The 13,016-nt window shown below is 60.5% G+C and overlaps 5 protein-coding genes across 5 annotated transcripts; 2 read left to right on the forward strand and 3 right to left on the reverse strand.

The window, feature by feature from the left end:
- Window positions 1–3: 3 nt before the first annotated feature.
- On the reverse strand, window positions 4–385 carry TRAVEDRAFT_135617 (uncharacterized protein; the record flags this gene model as incomplete). The annotated part of the gene is made up of 3 exons (XM_008046621.1): window positions 4–123; window positions 219–260; window positions 332–385. Coding segments are annotated over 3 exons (216 nt in total), but the record flags the coding sequence as incomplete, so codon positions are not given.
- A 7,445-nt stretch (window positions 386–7,830) lies between these two features.
- On the forward strand, window positions 7,831–8,791 carry TRAVEDRAFT_61280 (uncharacterized protein; the record flags this gene model as incomplete). Its single annotated transcript, XM_008046622.1, has 2 exons — window positions 7,831–7,841; window positions 7,898–8,791. A coding segment is annotated over exon 2 (480 nt), but the record flags the coding sequence as incomplete, so codon positions are not given.
- A 25-nt stretch (window positions 8,792–8,816) lies between these two features.
- Window positions 8,817–9,681, forward strand: TRAVEDRAFT_61281 (uncharacterized protein). Its single transcript, XM_008046623.1, has one exon. It carries the CDS (start codon window positions 8,823–8,825, stop codon window positions 9,174–9,176), a length of 354 nt encoding a protein of 117 aa, XP_008044814.1. The 5' UTR covers window positions 8,817–8,822; the 3' UTR covers window positions 9,177–9,681.
- Window positions 9,682–9,891: 210 nt separating this feature from the next.
- TRAVEDRAFT_53696 (HET-domain-containing protein) lies at window positions 9,892–11,059 on the reverse strand (the record flags this gene model as incomplete). The annotated part of the gene is made up of 3 exons (XM_008046624.1): window positions 9,892–10,484; window positions 10,543–10,901; window positions 10,959–11,059. The coding sequence occupies 3 exons, from the start codon at window positions 11,057–11,059 to the stop codon at window positions 9,892–9,894; spliced, it is 1,053 nt and encodes a 350-aa protein (XP_008044815.1).
- A 1,058-nt stretch (window positions 11,060–12,117) lies between these two features.
- Window positions 12,118–13,011, reverse strand: TRAVEDRAFT_53697 (small GTPase-binding protein; the record flags this gene model as incomplete). The annotated part of the gene is made up of 5 exons (XM_008046625.1): window positions 12,118–12,276; window positions 12,373–12,507; window positions 12,573–12,770; window positions 12,866–12,907; window positions 12,979–13,011. Coding segments are annotated over 5 exons (567 nt in total), but the record flags the coding sequence as incomplete, so codon positions are not given.
- Between the last annotated feature and the right edge of the window lie 5 nt (window positions 13,012–13,016).

Here is a 13,016-nt window from a genome sequence, read left to right on the forward strand (position 1 = left end):
GGACAGGGGGCGGAGACGATCGTAGTCCTCCTGGCCGGCGGTATCCCAGAGGGCGAGCTCGACGTGCTTGCCATCGACCTCTACATCGGCGACGTAGTTCTCGAAGACGGTGGGGACGTAAACCTGTGGTGATTGTTAGCGCCAGGGAACGCACGCGATCATCGCCACGTCTGCAGGTGCGCGCGGGCAACGCGACAATTAAGAGGTGGACCACTGACCTCGGGGAAGGTTCCCTTGGAGAAGACGATCAAAAGACAGGTCTGGGGAGCGCAGAATGAGTTGTGAGTGAGCTGTGAGGGAAGTGGTACGATTGTGGTTGAATGGAGCGCACCTTTCCGCAAGCACCATCACCGACGATGACGAGCTTCCTGCGAATTTCGGACATGAGGGGCGTGAGGACGGCAGGCGGAGGACAGTAAGGACGACGAGGAGGGCGTGGACGCGGCGGGAGTGGTTGTTGGCGACGAAGGAGAGGATGAGGACGACGAGACAGACGACGGGGAAGCGGTGAGATAGGAAGAAAACATCGCACTAGAGCTGCTGCGAGTGGTCGGTGTGGGCGAGTGCGAGGAGCGAGCGCGTCAGCGCGAGCGAGTCGGTCGAACGTACGGCAGTGGGTGACAGCCACGGATGGCAGGTGACGTCACGCGTCGCGGTCCGCGCAGGTCGGAGGGGCTCTCTCTCTTTCCTCGCTCTCTCGCCCTCGCTTCTCCTCTCGCTCGCTTACTCTTGGGTCTGGTACTGGGCCAGCGATCTCGGGCTCCGCGCTGCTTTCTGCGTGCAAGTCGGGCTCTCTTCGACCGCCGCTCGGTGCAGGCCACCAACGAAATGCAAACATCGCACTCTCGCGCTCTCAGGCCTTGCTACTCTCTCTAGCCGGCTCATTAGATGCATTAGACGGCGTTGCGGGCGTTTCCAGCTCTCCGCAGTCGTGGAAAACGGCAAGTCCTGGCCTCCCGCGCTCATTCCGCCAGCGTCTGCGTGTTCTGCATGCGCCCCCTCCACTATCATTGAGAGCAGCCCGGGTCTCTGCCGCCCATTTTCGCGGGTATCCCGCGCATACATCCTGCCGAGTAAGTCAGGCTCGTCCCAAATGTGTGTCCGAGAGCTTACCTGGTGCATCCCGCGTCGCCTCAGAGTGACATCGCCATATCGAGACACGCATGGACACCCGAAACAGCGGCCTCGCCCTGCCTCGCCCGTCCATTTAACTCCATCCGAGACTTCGCTCAGCATCACTCCCGCGCCGGCCGCATCGATGCCGTAGACCTCTGGTATGTGTTTCGAGTGCCCGCTCGGATACCCGCCCATTCTCTTGTGTACCTCCATCACCGCATTCGGAACTGACCTCTGTGCGAGCGCAGCAACGACGTTTTCGGCCACGCACACGCATACGGATCGCGCGAGACGCAAAGACGCGTCTACGAACGTGCTTACCGACGTGCCGCGAACCGTCCGCGGATCGCCAGCGAGCGTGCGCCTTCGTGGGGTCCCCGAAGACGTAGAGGCGATGAGCGGGGCCGTACGGGAACGCTCCTCGGGGGCCTGCCGCCGCCGAGGACCCGCGATGCGCATGACCGGGTGGACAGCTGCGACACCCGACGACGGATCGAGCACATACGTCAGGCATGCAGCCCGCATCTCGGATGGTAGACACGCTGTCGACTCGGAGAGCGACCTATGCGTGCTCACTGTCCCTCTGCAGAGTCCCCGCGCGACACTCACGACCACCCCACGCGCCCACCCCACGCGCAAACACACACACGAGACGATCGTACATGTCCGCACAGGCGCTGTACTCGCGCTCTAGCCGTCTCGGACCGCTAGGGCACAAGTTTGGGTAAGCACGGCTGCATTCCCGGGTCACATCTTCGTACACCTGCTCATCCACGCCATTTTTGTTCGAACATTTTGTATAACATTCATACAACACCCTATAGAGACTACAAGACCGACTACAACGGCTACAAGCCGCGGCTTCGCGCGTATAGTCCGACGTCGCCTGGGCGCTTAATCGCCCCTCTACCTCGACGCCAGCTTCCATCCAGCTCTCCCTCCACAACTGGTCCAGAAATCGCTTGCGAAGCCTGTGAATGGGTGAGTCGACCAGTTTACAATGGCAATGCTAAGGACTTACCTCACCTGTCGCCGTCTGTGCACCCGGCACACTCCCGTCCGAACCTCAGTCGCTTCGCATCGCCGCTAGTCCTTCGAATGGCACGCAGGAGACCTAGATGCAGGTGGATCAGCGAGAGCATCGACGCAAATCGATTTACTAACTCACTGATCACCAGACATCTGCCACGGCAGACAGGCATGCGCACGCGCGACCCCACTAGACGGCGCACAACGTGATCATCGCCTCCTTCCGTGCCTAGAAGCTACGTACGGCTACAGTACGCCCCCGCCGACGTCCCCTTCGCTCCCGCCGCTCGTCACCGCCCTTCCAAGACCAACCGACCTCGATTCGACCGCACGACGTCAGCTTGGGCCCGAAAGTACGTCAGCAGGCCCCTCTCTACGCGACACTCATCGGAACTTACCGTGTTTGCACTCGACACATGTCCACAGACGTCTCCACCCGGCGCGCAGATCTCTGCACAAGTGGCGGCGTCAGAGATAGCGCCTATGCAGGTAGCGCAAAAACGGTGCGTACCTCGCGTGCCACACCGTGTCCCTGCGAGTTCTCACTACATCGTACGTGTCAGAGGTCGTTACCAGTGTGCGATCCCCGTCACAGACCTTGCTCGCCCATTCGACACGACACGGCATCGTCTGCGCGGACCTGTAAGGAGTCGGGTACGTCAGCCTCGCTTTCTCCACCCGAACACGACAGACGCTCACCGCATCTGCGCTCGTACACGCCTGCGTAGGCGTCTCTGCGCTGCGCGTGCGGACGCGTTGGCGGACGCATTTACGCGACGGGGAGCACAGCGGTACATACCTCACACTGTACCCCGTGTCCCTGCGAGTACTGATTGCCTCGGCCCTGTCGGAGAGCGTTAGCCATGTCCGTGTGCACGGCACAGTCATACGAGCTCACCGAAGACGGCGCCACATCGCGCCCTTGACCTGCTCACCGACGACGACCCGGACAGCGCGGAGTAGGCGGCGGGCAGGAGCGAACGGGCGAGAGACAAGCAGAGAAGGAGAAAGAGGATGAGGGGATGGGGCCAAGCAAGCGGTGCGCCCCCAGTCTATATACCGCGCCCGCGTCGCTTATTTGGACCCCAACTGGCCCCATCTCACACGCACAGACCCCGCTCCGCTGGCTCCGCCTGCCCAGCCCCTCCGCGCCTTCGCCCGCTCGCCTCCCTTCGCGTCGCTTGCGGCGCAGACGCGGACGCGAGCCGCGGCCCTCACCGATAGCATGGGTGCTCCAATCCGCCACACGCGCGTCCGCGTCGCCACGGCGGCGTGCGCTTCCCTCGTAAAATACGTCTCACGCCGGAAACCCATCGCGCTCGCCGATCGGCTCCGACCCCAGGGAAGTGGGCCGCCCTTTGGGATGTACTGGCAGGTGCGCCCCCGTCGTGTCTCCGCGCGTGCTGACCGCCTCGGCGCACGCCAGGATACCAAGACAATCCAGGGCACTCGTTTGCCCGCGGCACAACCGCCCAGACATCCCCGTCCGCTCGAAGCGGCGAGCAGGATGGCTCGTCTACGTCCCCGCGACGTCCCGACGCCGTCGCACGACGACGGGAGCATAACTGATCTGAGACACGGCCGGACCCGTCCTCCGCACTTTCGCATGCACGAGGTCGTCCCGCGCACGGACCGAAATGCACGAGCCAAGATGTGCGCGCTCGGGTGTGCCGCGCAGCTTGCGGGAGATTCGTTTCACCCTCCCGAACGTTTTTGTGCGTCCGCAATATCCCCGGCCGGATAGGCCTCTGTGCACACGCCCCCGGCGCATTCGAGCAGCCACACCATGTATCGCAGTATGCCATGGTATGTAGCATGTACGCCCGTCAATATATGGTGTCCCTGCCCGTTTGCCCGCCGTGTCCTCCCCTGGGCTTGGGCCCCAGAAATCCTACGAGATCAGCTTCTAATTGCATGGATGCGAGCGTGCCGAAGTCTGTGCGTTTACGTGAGATCGAGAGGCGGTGGCTGGAGACCCGGAGTGGCTAGCGGCAGGCTCAGGTGCGAATGTTCAGGGTTCACCGTGCAGGCGAGCGGAGAGCGAACCCGCGGTGGATCGTTCATGCCGATCTTATAGCAGCGGCAGAAGGGGACGCACTCGTGAGGATGCCCGTACTGCAGCCATCCTAGCAGGACGGTCGAGTTCTTGTGCCGCTAGGTAGGCCCCCTTCAAGTTTTGGGGATACGACTAGTGACATGATGTAGTGTACAGACCATTCGAACATTACACATCGGCACCGAAAACTACATATCTCCATGTGCCGAGCGCTTGTCCATGGCAGAGTGCTCCCATCTCCATTCCCCACCCAGGACCGCGCCTCTTTGGCATCGCGAATCTGCACAGGTGTTGGCATGGCGTGAACAGGTTCTTCGCAGCCCTGAGGGAACCCTGAAAGAACATCATCCGTGAGTCGCCTCTCCCAATCGCCAGGATCCACAATTACGCGTTGTGGACCTCCCGCGGCTCTGCGTTCACGGCGCATGCGACGCCGCCGTCTGCACGGCGGAAGATAATGGCGAATATTCAGTGTTGTTATTTGCCTGCGACGGCCCAGGGGGACGCGAGCGCAACGCCAACCGAGGATGTGCACTCGACATGACCGGCGGGGTGCTTCAAGTTTGTGGATGGTATCCTGGAGGCTGGATCTATCAAAGCGCGAGGAACGGCAGCGCGTTGGTACCACAGACCCGCAATCTGGAGGATTAGCAGGCTTAGCTCGCACATAACCGCAGTACGTACCTGGTAATTTCGCTGCGTGATTGCAACGCTCACGATTGAGGTCCCGCAAAGAAGGAACCAGGAACCGTGCGGACACGCCGTCTCGCATACGCGGCTTCCGGCCCTTCGCGAGATGGATCATTGACATGCGCCGTTTCTGACAGGGACGGCTGTTCCTGAAGCAACGAGGGGGCCATGTCGCTGAACAGCCCAGATTGACAGTCCCATTCCTGACATCGAGATCTCGTCTGTGTGTGTGCACGCCGCACTGGTTTTTTTGCGCACACAAAAGTGAAGTGCTCGTATTGAGCCTTGAAGCCTGTACTGACGACCCTGGGTCGAGTGCCCTGGGTCGAGTAACGCTGTGGTAATGGTACAGAAGACGCACGAGACTTACGGGCGCAGCTCAGCGGCATGGCAACGGGTCGCCTCATAGGGTCGGTAGAAGGGCATCCAAATAACTCGTGCCAGAACGATAGGGTAACCATGCGGCGGGCGTCGAGAAGCGAGCCAGGGCCTGCGGCAGCGCTAGCAGCGAAGCAGTCGATTGGGTGCGAGGATGAGTTGATGGACGTCTCGATTACCGATTTGGCATGGTAATCGAGCTGAACGAGGAAACTGGTGAAATCGAGCGGCCGTCGAGCGGAGTGTCCGGCAGCGAGACGGTTCAAGTCGGTTTGGCACCAGCGGCGTCAGAGTCGAGCATATCAGTGTCGTGCCTGACTCAGAATCGCGCTGAGCAGTGCGGAGTGTCTCAGAATGTTGCACGGCGTTTTATACGAGCACTGGATATCATTGTACACAATGATAGAAAGGATGGCGACAAGCCTGGTGGGCAGAGATCCTGTGTCATCGTTGTTCACCGCAGAGCTGCACCGCGCGTGCTTCGAACCACACCGCATGCCAAATCGGGCACATTGCCCAAAAATCTGTCCCCGACTTGATCTTCGTTCCGTGCGATACTGGACGGCGCACTTTCCGCATATCTACAGCATGCACAGATGCTATTCCACCTGCAGGACGTTCCAGCCACAGTCTGGCAGCCTGTGTGGACATTCTATTGTAGGGACGGGGTCCACTGTGGCGCTATTGAATTGTTCGTGAGCACGAGGATCTTCGGGGAGCAACAAATATATTCCAAAAGCTCTAGACAGGATTGGCTGGGGGAAAGGGCTAGGACGAGGGGATCTGCTTGGCCGAGCCATATTCCACAGCCGACCCTGTCCACGCACCTGTGACTCAGGCGGAGAGCGAGCAAGAGGTGGCGGACATCGTTCGTTATTACGTGGCGCGGAACACTGAAACTGGAAGATCGGGAATGGAAGAAGTGAACCTCAACAATAACGTCACCCCTTACACAACCGCTGATAGATTTGGGATATGGCACTGCAGCCTACGTGGCAAAATTGACATTTGCTCCGCCGTGTCTCCACCTCGCTACCCACCTCGCCGCCTACCTTTCCACCACCATTGTCTCACTCCCGCTCGCCGTCCGCTGTCGTTCCACGGCCGGACGATGCTGAGCCGTCATCCTTTCCACACCGCGCCATCCTCTGAATCTGCCGCCCGCCTCGATGCTGCCATCTGTGGCCGCTGTACTCCGATCACTCCGCAAGTCTGTGTTGCGGGTGGACGCAAGGGACACGTGGTTTGTGCATTCCCAGGTAAGTACTCGGTTTGCATCCATGTGAGACGAGTTCAAGTTGTCGAGCCTCCCAGCACTAGCAAGCCCTAGGCGACGACGAGACGACGACGAGAGAAGCTACAGGGGCACCAGCTGCGTGGCGAAGTAGGCACGGCCCGGGGCGTGCTTGGACGGCGTGTGTGCGGCAGCGGCATTCGTCGTGAGACGATCCGCTAGAGCACACCGTCACGGGCTACGGAGGGCTGCAGGGTGTAGAGAAGACGGCAACGAGCAGCCAGAGTCGTTTGCGACACGTGAGTTCCAGTTTGGCGAGGTAAGGCGAGAGAGCATTCTGAAGAGAGTTCCCTAGAGCAGAGAAGTGCAACCACACATATTCGGAAGCGCAGGACGACGGCGGAAGAGGGCGCACCGTGCAGCATTGGTTGCCAGCATGAAGAACATCACTGGAGACCGCCGCAGACTTGCCCACCATGTCCTAGGCCAGCAGAGTAGCAGAGAGCGGTGAGACAGCGGCCGTAGAACACCAGGTACGTGTTAAAGAAGCGGCCCAGTGTTTCCATCGTCTAACGAGCCCCCCAGAAGCCTGACAGCACCAGCGAGCAAGACCAGTTCAGCCAATCGAGACGCTGAAAAATCGGGCATTCGGGAAGTGAAGGGCGACGCGAGATACCTGCACGCGCGCGGAGGCCGAGGTGGCCGATGGGGCATGGGCGTCCTGCTATCGTGCGGATGTTGGAATGAGGGTAAGCACTCGCCGCGCGCACGCCCCTACCTTTTCTGACGTACCTGTGCAGCTGCGGCGTGGCCCATCGCCATCACACACACGTCGTGCGGTGTCGTCTGAAGGTGTGCACGCGCTGGCAGTGTTCCGTTTACCAAGTATAGACTTTCTACTCACCTGTGCAGCCAGCACACTGGACGGCGCATCGAGACAGCACGGCCGGAGTGCGAGAACAGCCGCTGACGCGGCTCTCTTGGACGACGAGCAGCGAGCTCTCGACGGGCTCTTGACGTCGCGCAGCCATCAGGCTATCCCGCAAATGGTCGAGTCGGATCTCGAGAACCCGCAGAGCCGCCGGCCAAGACCAGCCGAGAGACAGGGCGAGACCGTGAGGACTCTGAGGCGCAGGCGAGACGGGAGAAGAGGCGAGAAGGTGGCGGTGCGGGAGTAAGTCGCGCGGTGGCGGGACTTGGCGTTGGTCGAGTTGTGGTGGCGCATGGGCGTCTTTCTGGACGTTCGTCCGCCCCTCGCCTCGCGCGGCTGTGTGGCAGCCTCGCATTGTGCGTACAGCCTTAGGATCCCGTATGCGCACCCTTTTGTGTATCTCGAAGGTACGACGCGCGTTTTTTTTCTCGCAAATATAGCTTGCTGATCGTCCCTGATGCAGCTCCCGGAGGGACTTCAAGCTTCAAGTCTCGCCGGGTGGCTCTCGATGCCTCTCAAGTTCCTCTCGATTTCGCGACGACGCGGCGACTCCGCCACGTCTTGTCACTCTCACACGTTAACCCAGATTTTCTGCGAGCCTTGTACGCGCTTGGGGCGGCCTGCAACGTCTCTAATATGCTCAAGCTCTGAACTTGCGTCCCCAGCCTATCCTCAGACTCTCCCTGCTTCCTTTCTCGGTACCGGGACGACGACGCGCTACAGCACGGCCTTGCTCGTCTGCTGAGTACTATACGACTCTCCACGCACGATACGCGCGATTCCGGCGTCCCGGGTGTCCCGCGAAGCGCTCCGTAATGCTCCAACAGCATGGGCCAGTCCCAGGCTCTTCCCCTCTCGATTTCGCAACAGCGCGGCGATGCCGCCTCGTCCAGAAGGAAGTTATGGGTTGGCCCGGGAGAAGACTCCCTGCACACGCGCTTTCGGCGCTGCGTGCCCTCTACAACGCGCCCGAGCATCGGATTTTGCCTCCGCGGCCAGTCCCTGGAGGCCGCCGACGTTCCCCCTCGCGATTTCACGGCGGCGCGATCACGCAGCCACCTGCCGCCGCTCTCCCTTGTACGACACGACTCTCAGCCACACGTGCGCGCAAATCCGGCTCTCAACGGCTCCTGCGAACGGCTCAGCGCCGGACTCGGCTCCAATAGCCAATCCCCGCGCTCTCAACACTTCCCCTCGCGATTCCGCCACATCGCGACCACACAGCCACGTCGGAACGGATGGTACGGCACGGTCAGACACTTGGGTACGTACGTGCGCCGTCCCTAGGCTATACGACCTCTGCGGCACTCTGGAGCTCCAGATCTCGCTCCCACGGCCATCTCTGGGCCGCTCGCTGCTCCCCTTTTCCATTCCGCGACGGTGCGACGATGCGGACGCGTTTCGCTGCTCTCCCCCGCGCGGCACGACCTACGCCTATCCGCGTGCGCGAGTATAGCGTCCCACGGCCTCTGCAACCGAGTTTGGGGCCCCCGGATCTTTCACTCTCGATCGTTCGCCAGCGCGACGCCACAGCCGCATCGGAGCGGTCTCTATGGTACTGTACAAAGCTATGCGACACGCGCGCGGGGTCGCAGCGACTCAGGGCATCTGGGAGGCGCTGGACGCTGGACTTGGCTGCAACAGCCATTTCCGGCACTCCGCTTTCCACTCCGCCACTCTGCGGCATCTCAGCCACGTTGAGGAGACGCATACAGCACGGTACGATACTCTGCCAGCGTTAGAGGAGCTCTTAGGACGAAACGACCTCTGCGACATCCTCGGTGGCCGGACTTTGCACCGGCAGCCCGTCCCCAGGCCCGACACTCCCCTGCGCGATTTCGCGCCGACGTGACGCCGCGGCCGTGTCGAGACGCCATCTATGGGACTGCCCAACGTAGGGCTACGTCCTCGCGCGATTTTGGCGCACCAGGACTCCTGCGAGGCGCGCAAGGGGAGATGCCGGGTGACCTTTGCTCCCCCGAGCTCTCCCCGGCCGCTGCATGATTTCCGTACGACTTCGCGGCGACGCGCACGGCGCAGGGGTGCGCACGGTGCATTGGATGTGCTACAACACAGCGCCCCTGGATTCGCGCGACCTTAACGTCCTGCGAGCCTCGGGGAGGTGTTCGAGTTGAGGCTCCCCCGGGAGTTGTTCCCGACCTGTAGCTTGTAGTTTTTGTCGCATCTCCACGGGACTTGGACCTTGTACAGTGCGAGTATGCTACAGTGGAATACGATGCGATTTACACGGTAAAAACGCGATTTTCGACCTTTGAGAGAAGTGGTCCCCATGAGTCCTCCGCTCCCTATGGCGCCCTCTCGCTCTCCTATAGACACCCCCTCCACAGGCCCACTCTCCTATAGACACGCACTCCACAGCCAGAGTCCGTTAATCTTCTCGTGGCAGCCACTTCTCGCCTCTACTCCCGCCCGGCCCGTCCGCCGCAGCCGACACCGCTAAATCCCGCTCAGGGGGCAAACAGAGGGAAGGACAACGTCACGCACGGCGGTGTCCGGTCGATCCTGCAGGAAGCCCTCGCTGACCTTCCGCGCGTCGGATGCGATGATGGTGAGGTGCGCGTCGCGGTAGATGCGATGCATGCGAGCGAGCTCGCGCCGCTTGTCCTGGCCCGAGTCCTGTATTATGCACAGCGTGTCCGCCCACAGATATTGCATCCCGAGCTCGTGCGTGACGTAGATCGCGTCGCGGATAGTCTGCGGTAGTTTTTCAGGATTGATCCCCGCAGTGTAGACGTGCACGTTGGAGATGACAGTGCTGTGTGGTTGCGGCTCGCCCCAGACGTAGCTGAGCGCGCAGTACTTGCCGCGTCGGCCGTCCGTCGGGGCGAGACGCGGACGGCTGGGATCGGAGCAGTCGATGAGACGGGTAGGGAGCAGAGCATCGCTCTCGTGAGATGCTAGCAGGGCTCGGCAGCGCGCATGTCCCCGTGCGCACTCGTCGACGCAGTCTTTCGCGAGAGCTAGAGCATGTGGGGATCCGATGTCTAGTACGTGACTTCGCGCGATGACGCACCCCGCCGCCGGGTCTTCTGTCGATCCAGTTTCAGCAACGCTGCATGGTCAGGAAATTACGCAGTGAGAACATACTGGTGCTTGTATACAGGTACCCTTCAAATCGCAGCAAGCCATTTGCACATACAGCCAGTTCTTGAGCGTGGGGAGGGCTAACCCCGTTTGAAGGCCGCTTGATACCCACGATGATCTTCACCGGACTTGCGCTCGGCATAGCATCGTCGTCCTTAGACCGAGTCGCATACAGCAGCCGACACCAAAGGCATCCGGCGTCGGCCTGTGACTTGACCTCTGCCCACGAAGTCGAGTATGCATATCCTCCGCTGTATGAGGAGTCCTTTTGCCTTACAACATGCGTGTAGAAGAGCCCGAGGTGCGCTGCAAAGGGTCCATCCCAGCACGGTTGACAGAGCGCGGACCGTTGTGTGTTATCGCTGTGGACATTACCCTTTGGTGAGTAGGCTATACACTACCAGGTACGCCATACTGACTTTGGTAAACTTGTACGCGCACTGTCTGCATCCCAGCTTGCGGCTCGCATACGCTCGTTCGACAACTGTGCGATGGCGTCCAGCGACAATGGATATGACATGTCGGTTGCGCGGTCCCCCGAGAGTATTACCGCAAAGCCCAGTTCCGGTGAAGAGTGCATCAAAGAGCTGGAAGGTCGGTTCTGCAGTGTAGCCAAGAGGTGCTAGTCACAGACATGGATACGGGTCGTCGACGAAGCGCAGTGTGTATACTCCACGGAGTGATGCGCAGCCTGAGAAATCATCTCTTGTCAGACGAAGCTGTAAGAAGGACGAAAACAACATGCTACAGATGTGTTGATGAACGAAGTGGAAGGTCGATAGGACGTGGTGACGACTGGACAGGCTGCTGGTGGTCGAGCCATGTTTGAGCATCAGTCTTCGAATTTGCGTGGTCTCCAAATTTCATCCGCTCAATGCATAACAAATGACGTTGAACCAAGGACCAAACCTGCATCAGTCATAGCATCATGCATACAGGGCGTTGCCAAGGCGCGAGGAGCCCAAGGATGAAGACGGCCAGAGGTCATGGTGGTAGCGGACCAAGGTGGACCGGTCCCTCGCAGGCTCACACGCATCCCACCACCACGCACTCGAACACTGGATGCACGCCTAGCAGCAAACGAACACCCTCACCATGCACCCATGCAAGAGAGCATATGCTCACCGAGCGTGCGATCTACTAAATAGTCTAATTCCCTCCAATCCGACCGAGCGAAAAGACATGGAAAGAAACTCTACGCACGCGCGCCGCGCACCGATCACACACCACTCCGACGCGACAGACGCAGCAGGGCATGCAGACAGAGGAAACGAGAGCCAGGCCGTAGATCGATGTACAAGAGACGACAGAGATGAGAGATATGTCACAGTCATTGCGAAGATAGTACTAGTCGTGAACGTACGCGGGGGTATTACGAACGGTAACGGTGAGCGGACGAAGCGAGGGCCGGGTAAGGGCAGGCGCGTGCACCGCGCGCCCATCCTGGTCGCCATGAAGGAGCAGGTGCGTGGATGTTGAAAGCGAGATGCCTGGCAGGCCTGGTGCGGTACTCGAAAAGGGAAAGCGGGTAACGTAGAGTCCTGGCCAGCCGAGGGAAACACCGGGGATCGCAAAGGCTTAGAGCACGACACAATGGTGGCTCTTCTTCGCGCCCTTGGGCCGGATGAGGAGCGCAGCACGCGTCGCGTACTGGAACACCTCACGTACGCCCTCACCCGTCCGTGCCGAGCACTCGAGATAGTGACGGGCACCAATCTTCTGTGCTACCGCCATGCCCTATTCACCAGTCGAAGTCAGCATGACGCAAAGAGGGTGGGCTCCGCCGAGACGCATGCAAAGGGCATGGCACAGGTGCACAAAACAACGACGCACCTCCTCGGGAGTGACCGGCCGCTGGTTGGTCTTCCTCAGCTCCTCAATGACCCTGGGGTCCCGCCGGAGATCCTTCTTGCAGCCGACCAGGATAACCGGAAGCCCGGCGCAAAAGTGCATCACCTCGGAAATCCACTGTTGACGTGTGGAGCGGGCGCGGTCAGAATAGCACGCATGCATCATCGAGGTGCAAGACAGACCTTCTCCTGTACGTTGTCAAGCGAATCGGGCGAGTCCACGGCGAAGCAGATGAGGATGACGTGGGAGTCGGGGTAGGACAGGGGGCGGAGACGATCGTAGTCCTCCTGGCCGGCGGTATCCCAGAGGGCGAGCTCGACGTGCTTGCCATCGACCTCTACATCGGCGACGTAGTTCTCGAAGACGGTGGGGACGTAAACCTGTGGTGATTGTTAGCGCCAGGGAACGCACGCGATCATCGCCACGTCTGCAGGTGCGCGCGGGCAACGCGACAATTAAGAGGTGGACCACTGACCTCGGGGAAGGTTCCCTTGGAGAAGACGATCAAAAGACAGGTCTGGGGAGCGCAGAATGAGTTGTGAGTGAGCTGTGAGGGAAGTGGTACGATTGTGGTTGAATGGAGCGCACCTTTCCGCAAGCACCATCACCGACGATGACGAGCTTCC

Source organism: Trametes versicolor (assembly GCF_000271585.1).
Source record: "Trametes versicolor FP-101664 SS1 unplaced genomic scaffold TRAVEscaffold_14, whole genome shotgun sequence".
NCBI lineage: Eukaryota > Fungi > Basidiomycota > Agaricomycetes > Polyporales > Polyporaceae > Trametes > Trametes versicolor.

Excerpts from the sequence above, each read along its gene's own strand:
- TRAVEDRAFT_61281 (XM_008046623.1), top strand. The coding sequence starts at position 8,823 with ATGCGGACGCGTTTCGCTGCTCTCCCCCGCGCGGCACGACCTACGCCT.